Source organism: Triticum aestivum, chromosome 7B, assembly GCF_018294505.1.
Source record: "Triticum aestivum cultivar Chinese Spring chromosome 7B, IWGSC CS RefSeq v2.1, whole genome shotgun sequence".
NCBI lineage: Eukaryota > Viridiplantae > Streptophyta > Magnoliopsida > Poales > Poaceae > Triticum > Triticum aestivum.
This window is the reverse complement of record NC_057813.1, coordinates 572,373,868-572,385,426: the sequence shown is the minus strand read 5'-3', so window position 1 is coordinate 572,385,426 and position 11,559 is coordinate 572,373,868. Positions and strand designations below refer to the sequence as shown.

The following is an 11,559-nucleotide window of genomic DNA, read 5'->3' as shown; positions in this document are numbered from 1 at the left end:
AGAAACAATCCATGTGGCAAAGTGAAAAGCAACTCAAACTCGATGAGAAAAATGTATGTGGAAGGAAAAAAACTCTAAACGATGGAGGAACTACAAAAAAGACCATATTTGCATCAGTTATATCTTATAACATCACAAAGACAATATGAAAGGTTCTCCAATAACAACGCCTCTAGGAAGGAAACGGTCCTCAAGCGCCATGAGTGATAGCCTTCTCGGTAATGTGTCTAATTGCTAGTTATAAATTTAATTTAAATTGCTATATATAGTAGCTCGTTAATTCTAACTGGATCAAGTGTTGGATTGGCTAAAGTGAGAGCATCTCCAACGGACGCACCAAAAGACACGCGCACGCGGTAAACTCGGGTTTTAACGCGTGCGGCAACTTTTCATGCGCTTCAGCCGGGGCGGTAAACTACAGCGCGCGGGAGATAGCGACAGCTCGCGCGGTAGATTTGGCGCGCGTTCCAGCGCCCCGTCACCACCGCGCCACCAGGCCGCCGCACCGCCGGGGATCTTCGGGCTACCGCGGCGTTCGCGAGCCCCCAACGGCTGGTACTCCGCCGAGATCCGGTCCGGCGACGTCCGGCTCGGCCTCGGCTCGTTCCAGACCGCTCACGGGGCGGCCCACGCGTACAACGCGATGGCATGGCGCCTAGAGAGGCCCCCGTCGCAGATGAACTTCCGGAAAGTCCACACGTGCGAACAGGCACAGGCCGTCGCCCCTTCGTCTCGTATGATCACGGACCAGTACCATGCGGACCATGTTCGGTTGCAGCGCCTCCTCCTCGTCGCCGAGGAGGACGTCGTCAACGAACGCGCCTACTGGGTGGAGAGGACGGCAAGGCGCCACGCGGAGCGGGCGGACCGGCGTTTTACCTATTTGTATCATCTATGCTATGAATTATGTAAAATATATTTGTATCTTTTTTAATATCTATGTGAAATTTATTTTGTGTCCAAAGTGCAACAAATATGGACTTGCGCGCGCGCTATATTTTAGCGCGGTTGCTGGAGCCAGCGCTGTGCGCCGCGCCAAATCTGACGATGGACACGCAACAAACTACTTTTTAGCGCGCCGCGAATTGCGCGGCTGTGGTGACAACGTGAGGCATATACCAACGTTGGTTGGCAAGCAAAGCACCCCCCAAGTGCACGTAACCGCAGCACCGGTTCAAAAATCAGTTCCCAGTTCAAGGGGGAAGCAAGGAATCCAGCCGGTGCCGGTCACAATTTGTTCATTCGCATGACCAATCAACTCAGGCGCGGTGTTCTTCACGATCGAGCTAGGTAGCACAGAAGAGGAGGGTTAAGGGTAGAAGCTAGTGTTCTTCACGTACTGGGATGGACCCAGCGTTGCACGCGGCTGCGGTGCAGGGGAGCGTGGCGAGCCTGAGGAAGCTGGCGGCCGAGCGCCCCGACATCCTTGGCTCCAAGACGCCCCAGGAGAACACCGCACTGCACATCGCCGCGGAGCTCGGCCATGCCGGCTTCGCGGAGGAGGCCCTGGGTTTGGACCACAAGCTGCTCGTCAGCAAGAACGCCGACGGCGACACGCCGCTGCACCTGGCGGCCAGGTCGGGGAAGGTGGGCGTGGTGGAGCTGCTCATCGCACACTCCTTCGCCACCGCGCGGGATGGACAGACCGGGGAACCTTCCCCGAGCACTCCTGGTAGCGCGGTGGCGCAGGGGCCTCTGTTGATGGCCAACAAGGCCGGCGACACCCCGCTGCACCAGGCCGTGCAGCACGGCTGGAGCGCCGTGGCGCTCAAGCTGCTGGACGCCGAGCCCAGCTGCGGCCACGCGCTCGACGCGAAAAAGCTGTCGCCGCTGCATATCGCCGCCCGGGAGGGCCTCGTGGACGTCGTGAGCAAGATTGTCAGCCATCCCTGGGTCCGTGAGAGGTTTGTACCCTCCGACTCTGTCAGCGGCACCGCCCTGCACCAGGCCGTCCTCGGCGGCCACAGCCGTAAGTATCGCCTTATTTTCGTTGATCATGTACTGTATCGTGTAACTGCAACGTGGCGAGGCAAGCAGGTGTGGTGGAGATATTGCTCGAGGCGACGCCGGAGGATCAGATCGCGCTGACGGACTCGAGCGAGAACAACGCGCTGCACTACGCGGCGCAGAAGAACAGCGCCCGCGTGGTGAAGCTGCTGCTGAACCGGAAGGTGGAGCTGGCCTACAGGTGCAACCGCGACCTGCAGTCGCCGCTGCACGTGGCGGCCAACTACGGGTCGACGGAGGCCATGGTGGAGCTGCTGAAGCACTGCCCCGACGCGGCGGAGATGGTGGACAGCAAGGGCAGGAACGCCTTCCACGTCGCCGTCACCAGCGGCAAGGTGGACGCCCTCAAGCGCCTGCTCAAGCACGTCCGCCCCGAGGAGATCGTCAACCGCGTCGACCACGGCGGCAACACGCCGCTGCACCTCGCCGCCGCCCTGTCGCGCGTCCAATCGGCGCTGCTCCTCATCAAGGACCGCCGCGTCAACCCTTGCGTCCTCAACCGGGACGGCCAGTCCGCGCGCAGCCTCATCGAGAAGCGCGGCGCCAGCGGGGAGGAGATGGACACCTACGAGATGTACCTGTGGAAGAAGCTCAAGAAGCACGAGGCCTGCAGGTGCCAGAAGCAGCAGCTGCCTCCCATCGCCACCTACCAGTCGCTGCGCGGCCGGAGGGCTGGCCACGACGAGTACTTCAAGCACAGCGTCGAGACCTACACGCTGGTGGCCACGCTCATCGCCACCGTCAGCTTCGCCGCCACCTTCACCATGCCGGGGGGTTACAGCCAGACCGAGGGCACGGCCATCCACGGACACACGGCGTTGTTCAAGATCTTCGTCATCTCCAATACAGTGGCCATGTGCAGCTCCGTCGTCGTCGTCTTCTGTTTCATCTGGGCGTGGCGGGACCCCGTCAAGTTCAAGCTGGACCAGCTCATGTGGGGCCACAGGCTCACCATCGTTGCCTGCCTCGCCATGGTCGTCTCCCTCATGACTGCCGTTTACATCACCGTTGCACCCACGGCAAGGTGGCCTGCGTACGTTGTGATCGCCATCGGAGCTAGCACTCCCGCCATGGTGTTCCTCATTCTTGGGAAAGAGGCATTGTACATCCCACTATAGCTACTACTCCTCTTCCTCTCTGAAAAGAAGACCTGCAGTTTTTTTTTAAAGTTAAACGATACAAACTTCAATCAAGTTTGTACTAAAAACTACACCCACTGTTCATCTAATATAAGATGTTTTGGTAATTCAATTTAAACTGTCAAAGCATCTTATATTTAGAAACAGAGATAGTATAGAAATTTGTTTTTATATTGTATCTATTTAAATTTGTAGTTGTTGATGATTCTTTCCACAAACTTGGTCAAACTATTCATCATTTGACTCGGACAAAAATTCCAAACCCTCTTTTCAGAGACCGAGGGAGTACAACCAACGTACGCAAGAAACAACACATAGAGAGCAATTTCGATATCACCTCGTTTGGAAGTTGATATTAGGCCTCAATATTGGATATTGGCATTGGTCTGACCCGAATATCGCTGTTCAGATGGATGTGGTATTCGCGATTGGAAACCAGCCTGAATATTCGAAGCCTCCACGCTCGATATTGCCTACCCTTCCCCAATTCGGAGCCTCCACCCTCGATATTGCCTTGACATTCGCTAGCCAGAGCCCCTCCCGCCCAAACATACCCCCTTCGCCCCGCTCGAGGAAAAGAAAGAAGCGCAGGCGGCGGCGTGATTCAGGAGCTCCAACAGCGGCGCAGGTGAGTTCCATCCTCCTCCTTCTTCTCTATCCCCGGCGAGGCTCCGGACATCCCCATCCTTCTCCCTCCTCGCGCCAATCCTCCTGTCTCCCTGCCATCCCGGCGGAGGTGCTCCCTCCCCCCGCGGCGGCGACGACGGCTGTCTCTTGTGTGCCATGGCGAGAGCCCCCTCGCCCTCCCCTCCCAACCAGTGCTTGAACCCAATCTGGAACGCCCCTTGTTCGCTCTCCCCTCGGACCAGAACCCTAATTTTTTTCTCTGATCTGATTTTTCTGTGCTTCTTGCAGGTCACTGTGTGAGTGTATGGATCCTTCTCAGTAGCCCGATTAACAACCCGATTCAAAGTGCTGCTGCTATATAAGTGTTGCTGCTCATGTGCAAGTGCAGCTGTTTTTCTACAAGTGCTGATGTGTACAGTGCTTCTGCATACATGATTCTGATGTATAAATGTTTTTTTGTAAGTGCTGCTATTGTACTCTTTATATACAATTATTCGGAAAATGTTCACATATTGCACATAATTTTCTAAATGTTCATCCTATCACAAATGAGCAATTCCAATGTAGAGAATGACCATCCAAACAAGGTTCAGAATTGAGCCTCTCACGCGAATTCCAAGTGTCAATTCTCTGTACATCCAAACAACAGAATTCGATTTCAATGTAATATCAAAGTCTGGGGAGATTTGACATTGGGCCAATGCAATTCCATGGCCCTGAATATCAACATCCAAACAGAGCATATGTGTTTCCTACTTTCAACACATTCCATTTCATAGATACTGCTTACTTTCTTTTTTGTACTCCGCGTATAAATTCGTTTGCAGTCAATCTATACAAAAGTTGACCAACTTTATATTAAAAAATATCAACATATAAAAACTAAAGGTATATAGTATGAAACTTAATTTGATGATGCATCTACTGATATTTAACTTCACATTGTGAATGTTGATATTTGCGAGATCGCTGCCAAGAAACAAAAGGTAGAAACACAATGTGTTTTCTACCTCTGACCATTATGTTTCTGCTTCATGAATATGATTTTTTTTGGACATTTCTATTAATAACAAGCCTTATTCCTCCAAATACCGGATTTGTTACTGTTTCTCCCGAAATACTCCAACCACTCCACGAACCCATTATTCCTAAAGGAGTCATGATGGTCAAACTTTATGAAGTTGGACTACAAACAAATTACAGACTAAAAAGGAAAAGGAGGGAGTACTTCCTTTGAATTTCATTGAATATATTTTTTCAAAAAGAGGGGATAGCTCGCGGACTCTGCATCGAGTGATGCACACAACCTTTTATTGATTATTTAAAAGTTCAACAAAAACTGCCACACATGGCTGCCACAAGGGCAAATTAATTTTTTTAAATCGTAGGAAAACGAGCCTCATGCATCATAAATCCTATTAGTAGGTCGTCAACCAAATCGGTTAAACAAGTCCCGGGTGACCATCTCCCATCGGCTGCATCCAAAGACCATGGGTGTCCGATCCTTCTCCTTGCATAGTAATTGCCACATATGGATCCAACTGATGGCCTGAAGATAACCTGCACAATTTTTAGAACTTTCGTTCTGTTAAAAATACAATCATTATGAGTGTTCCAAATGGCCCAAAGTAAATCACAAATTCCCACACGAATACGAGACTTCAACTTTGGATGCACCCCTAGTAACCAGCTTCCATATTCATCCTACTCGTGGGTGGAGGCAGATTAAAAGTTGTATGAACATATCACAATAATAAAGTGGGCAGTGAAGGAATATATGTTAAATCAACTCCTCCTTACCACAAAAGCAAAATGCATCCTTGTCAATTCGTTTTTTTCAGATTATCTTTTGTCAGGGTGACCTTACGACCAAAAGTAACATAAATGTTTTTATTTCCAATGGGACTTCCATTATACATATATATTTGTGGTGGAAAGGTTGTCAATCATGGATGAGTTTCATATACATGGATTTGACTATGAAGTTACGAGAATTCGTCAAATTCCAACGGAATGTGTCTGATTGATGTGTAAGGCTGACCATCATCGACCTTTCAACAATGTTTAACCAGTCCGTCCACTTTTTCCCTGATTAGTGGTCTTCTGAAGGCAACATTTAACAATGCCTGGCCCATCACAGAGGTAAAAGAGTCATCTATTCGTTGTACATATGGTAAAGTGTGGGTGTTGCATGGCTAGTTGCTTGGCCCCAAGGCATGAATCTTTCCAAAACCTGGTAGTTAGTTCATTGCCTACCACAAATGTCCCTCCATGAAAAGTCATTTTTACTCGGCCTTTCTAGAAAGGCAATTCTGTTGAGTTTTAGAATGAAGTACCTTGAGTTTTAGAACGAAGGTACTTCATTGAATATATACCTAGATCTAAAAATTTGAATAACTAAGGTTTCAAATTGATAAAGTGATTGATATATAACTGTTTCCCTGACATACGTGTTGAAGATTTCAATATATAGCCTCCTCCGGCACAACGAGCACAATGGCACATATCTAATGGCTAGGTGGACCACGTAGAGAACTACAGATACACCCAATCTTAAGCAGGTTAGCAAAAAACATAGCTCGGTCATTGTGGGATACATCATTAACATTGAAAGTACTCCCTCCGGTCTTTTTAGTCTGCATATAGATTTTGTCTGAAGTCAAAGTGTTTCTACTTTGACCAAATTTATAATTAAAAAATCAACATTCACAATGCCAATTCAATATTTTAGGTTGATTATGAAATGTAGTTTCATAGCATACATATTTTGTATTGTATATATTAATATTTTTTAATATAAATATGGTCAAGCTTTGCAAATCTAATACGCAAAGTAAAAAGGACCGGAAGGAGTACTACAGAGAGTTCATTAATTTGTCCACCAGCATTCTTACCCATCACTACAAAAAAAATACACTTCCGTGATGATACGTGTTTGTCAGAGTGGGTCGCGTTTTCTGTCATGCATGTACATCCATGACGATTTTACGACAGAATCAAGATAGTCATACCTGTGCTGTCGTAGAAGTGTTCCATGACATTACCAAAATTATCATCGCGGAAGTGTCCACTTCCATGATGATAAATCGCGCGTCACAGAAGTGCTTTTGTCAAGGGTGACCGACACGTGGCATCCACCGTAACGGAACGCCGTTAAGCTATTGGGTCCCGTTTTGGATCCGATAACCCGTTAACAGCCCGGACCAATGGCGATTTTTCACGTGTAAAATCATCATTGGCTGGAGGAAACACGTGTCAGTTCCCCGTTGGCACAGGTGTCACTCATCCAATGGCCGAGATGCGCTTATGAAATGTTGACATGTGAACTGGCCCAAAAGTGGCCCATAAAGTTTAAATGGGCCGTCCCAACTAAAGGGCCACAAGATTTTGCGGGCCATAATGGGGCGGCCCAGCTAAAGGCCCATAAGTTTTTGCGGGCCATAATGGGCCGGCCCAGCTAAAGGCCCGTGAGATTTTGCGGGACATAATGGGCCGGCCCAGCTAAAGGCCCCCAACACTTTGCGGACCATAATGGGCCGGCCTAGCTAAAGGCCCACGAGATTCCGCCGCCCATAATGGGACGGCCTAGCTGAAGGCCCAAAAGATTTTGATGACACTAGTAGGCCAGCCCATTAACAGGCTGCCATGTTTTGGGCCAAATGCCGTCCCATATTTGATCCGGTCCATTAACAGCCTGCCACGTTCCGAGCCTAATAGAGGCCCATATGAGATCCGGCCCGTTAAAAGCCTCCCACGTTTTGGGCCAAATTACGGCCCAGATCAGGTCTGACCCTTTGAGAGGCTTTGGGCTAAATTATGGCCCATATCAGATTCGGCCCGTCAACTGGACGCTATGCTTTTGGGCCCACTTGATAAAGGGCCATTTAGTAATTCGGCCTGATATTAGTTTCAGCCTGTTAAAGGCCCGTTTAACATTTCGGCCCTATATATATTTCAGCCTGTTAAAAGCCCGTCATATAGTTGGGCCTAACTATGGCCCGGTTTGCATCCGGCCTGCTCACAGCCGATAATCTGATTGGGCCAAATAAGGACCGAGGCAATTTTGGCCTGTTATAAGCCAATGATTTGATTGGCACAATCATGGCCCGGGGTCTATTTCGGCCAGCTGCCGGCCCGTGAGCTGTTCGGCACGTTTCAGGCCCAACCTACTTTTCGGCCTCCTAAAAGCCCATTGAGTTTTCCTGGGAAAATAGGGTCGGCAGTTTACTCGGCCTATAATGGGCCAGTTTACATTTAGGCCTGTTAACGGGCCAAGATGACGGGGCCCATGATGCGGATCATACATAGTGATTTGCATGACGACCCGATTATGTATCGCAATTTTACGGTTTGGCCGGTTTACTGCGAAGACATGATATATATACAGTAAAATAACTGCAGCATCGTGAATAAGAAAAAAAACCTAGACTATACAATAAAGAAATTACGGCATATTACATCCACTGGGCATCAAAATTTGCCACTATGATAATAAAGCACAAGCAGACAGCAGATTACATACACTGGGCATCGAAGATCGCCATTAGTGCAATTAAACACACCGACAAGATAATATACAAAACCGACAGCACTTCAATAGAGTTCAAGAAAGGTTAGCCCTGCTTGGAAGCTGCACCGCAAGCAGCTGAGCAAGCTGATGAGACTGCACTTGTTTGACACTTATATCCTCCTCACTCTGAAAGATAAACAAGCAGACAGATGACAAGTTTTGCACATATAAGTATCAATGCTGGCAATTCATCACATTTACTACTGACGAATAAAGTGACACAGTTTAAAATAGCATTAACACAATATGGTATTGTTTAGGTCAAGACATGGCAGGAAATGACATTGTGAAGGAGTTGTCAGCTTCACGACACCACTGGATTACAGATCAAGAACTCATAAGTATCAATGGTAAGTGTGCTGTCAATTTACCCATTTCAGATTGGCAAAATAAGAGCACTTGCTCTGTATAGTTTAATTTACATGGCATGAAGAAGAAACTTGGTTTTACGAATGAAAACTTAAATTGAGAAGGACAAACTTTTGTTTATGAACTACATAATAAACTTTAAACATGAAATTTGATGCAAACACCAAAAATAAACAGCTGTTGCAGTCACGCCTAACCAAATATACACAACAAGGTTTGAAGGCTTGAGAAGGACAAACTTACATTATTGGTGAAGGCAGGCTCTATAAAGCTCTTGTCCATTCTGATGGGGGGGGGGGCAATTCAAGAAGTTTACCACATAATCTTCTTCATAAGCATTGCCTTTATTCTACATTTTGTTAAGAGTAAATATAGATGTGACAATATAAGAAAAAATGGAGAATATTTAAGATAAGATGAAGAGTGATGCTACATAGCCAAGTAGCTATAAATGTAAGTATAGCGATACAGGCAAAAGGTACAGCCTAGAGCAATGCAGAGCTAAACTTCTTCAGTACCATCGGTGTTATCCAACCTTATGATAAGAGTAGATATAGATCTTATGTGTAGAAAATGAAGGGCAAAGGAAAATAAGGTGCAGAGTGATGGTACATGAACAAATACTTGTCAATATAAGTACACTGATAAAGGACAACAGGTACTTACAAGAACAATGCAGAGCTAAAAAAATTCATTGGCATTGGATATATTCTACACTAATGTAACCATTCATACAAATCAGATAATTTGGAGCAAACAATTGATAAGCAAGCTATCATGCATACTGCTGTCAGATAATGAACCGGGTATGTATGCAAGTACAGTGATACAGGACAACAGGTACTAACAAGAGCAAAGCAACGGGCAGCATATTTGTGATATCCTGTCTTTCTTTTCAAACCGGAATTCCTTTTCGACCAGATTTCCTGCAAAAAAGATCCGTAAGGCACATGCGGAAAAGTAGAAGTTCAAATTGTCATGCGATATCATAGACAGTACCAAATCCTCGAAACGAGACCAGTGCATAACAAGGGTTTTCCATTCAATGTCTTATAAATTTAGCACAGGAGACTTCACCAGAAATTCGTTTATAGACTTGCATCAAAGTGTGATTTCCTCAGGTAACACCGATACTACTGCAATGCTTCCTTGAAAAGCGCAAGCAAGCTTTGCTCATCATGACCATCCAGATTGACCCTCGCCTACTTACAACAATGCAATGTAAATCATTGATGTGTTCAATCAGCAGAAAACAGGAAAATAATCACCATAAATAATAGCACTTACACGTAAGTGGGACATGAAGATGTGAAAATGGTGTTTGTCTTCACTATAACCTTTCCATGATTGTAATATATGCACGTAGTCCCTAAAAACATTGAAAGCATTGTCTTTTAAACTGGGAATAACTGGAATGAGGTTCCAATCTGCAGGAATTGGCCGTCTCCGCAGTTGGGATAGGTCTTCGGCCGGTGGACTTGCTGTACTTTTTGCTAGAGTGGATTTTTTGTGTGGTACGACTGGTGCTATGGCAACTGAAATCGGCATACCTTTTGCTGGAGTGCAGGTCCTGTGTGGTGGGGCTAGTGGTGTGGCCAGTGAAGTATGGGTACAGTCTGCTGGAGTCGGTCCTACGTTTTGTGTCACTGTGTAACACCCCAAAAATTTAACCAGGTTTTAGTTATTAAAATTTTGCCAAGAGTTTAAAATTTTTGCATGCAAGTATATCTCTGTTGATTTCAAAACTTTTCTTTTAATATTAAGAAATTTTTCCCAAGTGGATCCTTCCAAAATATATTGGACTTATTTTCCCTCTCATTTAAAAAAAACATCTCTCAATCAGGAGATTTATTTATAAAATTATTTCACCCTGAGCTTTATTCATTAAATGACTTGTTTTAAAATTTGGAGCTCTTTTTGAGCTACAACCATTTGATATATTTAACTAAAAATTTCACCAAGGTTTGGAGATATCATGTGATGTCTCTAAATCACTTTTGTGCAATAATATATTTCATTCATTGGATATTTTGAGTTCTACACCAAGTTTTCAAATCTGGTCCAGTGGGCAATTTTACACTACAACCTATTTAAATATTTAATTAAAACTTCTACCAAAATTATGGGATATTGGTAGTAGCATATGATTCAACATTATGCAAAAACCTAGTGCTGTTCTTTGAAAATTTTGAGTCAATCATCCTCTTTTTCATTCTGGTCCAGCCTTGTGATTTCTACTGCAACCCTATTTAATTTTGCTCCAAAGATCTTGTGTTTTATCCTACTTGTAGACAGCCCTACCAAACCCCTAAATCCAGGAGCATGCACCCATTGGATTAATTTTGGTTCATGAAATAATGTCATTTATTTCCTGTCCAGAATTGTAGTTTTGCAAAACTTGCACTAACAAGTTTGGGCTTTTCACAAACTAACCTCACCACTCTCTCTTGCATCTAAGGAGACCCTGATCTGGAGTTTTTGACCACTCCAAGACTTGCCTAAGTGCCAGTGGCATTTTGTCAAACACCTGGAGTGCATGGTCAGATTTGGCATGGATTTTAGTTAGCAGTGTGAACCTGATCCTCTGACCCATTAAGCTTGTCCATTGATCTCCTTGCAAGTCATAGCCTAGACCTGCTAACTCCCAGCTCCAACCAAGTGCTCTGGAGTGCCATGGCATTTCGCCGATGGTGTGCGTGCGCTGGGCGCGCCCAGAGCGCGCAAATTGCAGCCGCGCACACGAGCCGCCGCGTCGCGCCCCTGTCTTGGCCCACACTGGAGAACCTCGCCACGCACTCCCCGCCTCACCACTACACGCCAGCCCGCCCTGGCACCCTACAGCTCCAC

The 11,559-nt window shown here is 46.4% G+C and overlaps 2 protein-coding genes across 2 annotated transcripts; both read left to right on the top strand.

The window, feature by feature from the left end:
• Window positions 1-1,235: 1,235 nt before the first annotated feature.
• On the top strand, window positions 1,236-2,088 carry LOC123161216 (ankyrin-3-like). Its single transcript, XM_044579064.1, has one exon. It carries the CDS (start codon window positions 1,345-1,347, stop codon window positions 2,086-2,088), a length of 744 nt encoding a protein of 247 aa, XP_044434999.1. The 5' UTR covers window positions 1,236-1,344.
• On the top strand, window positions 2,043-3,276 carry LOC123161215 (ankyrin repeat-containing protein NPR4-like). The gene has a single exon (XM_044579063.1). The coding sequence runs from the start codon at window positions 2,250-2,252 to the stop codon at window positions 3,123-3,125; it is 876 nt and encodes a 291-aa protein (XP_044434998.1). The 5' UTR covers window positions 2,043-2,249; the 3' UTR covers window positions 3,126-3,276.
• Window positions 3,277-11,559: the final 8,283 nt, after the last annotated feature.

Coding starts and splice junctions, on each gene's coding strand:
- LOC123161216 (XM_044579064.1), top strand. CDS start 1,345: ATGGACCCAGCGTTGCACGCGGCTGCGGTGCAGGGGAGCGTGGCGAGC.
- LOC123161215 (XM_044579063.1), top strand. CDS start 2,250: ATGGTGGAGCTGCTGAAGCACTGCCCCGACGCGGCGGAGATGGTGGAC.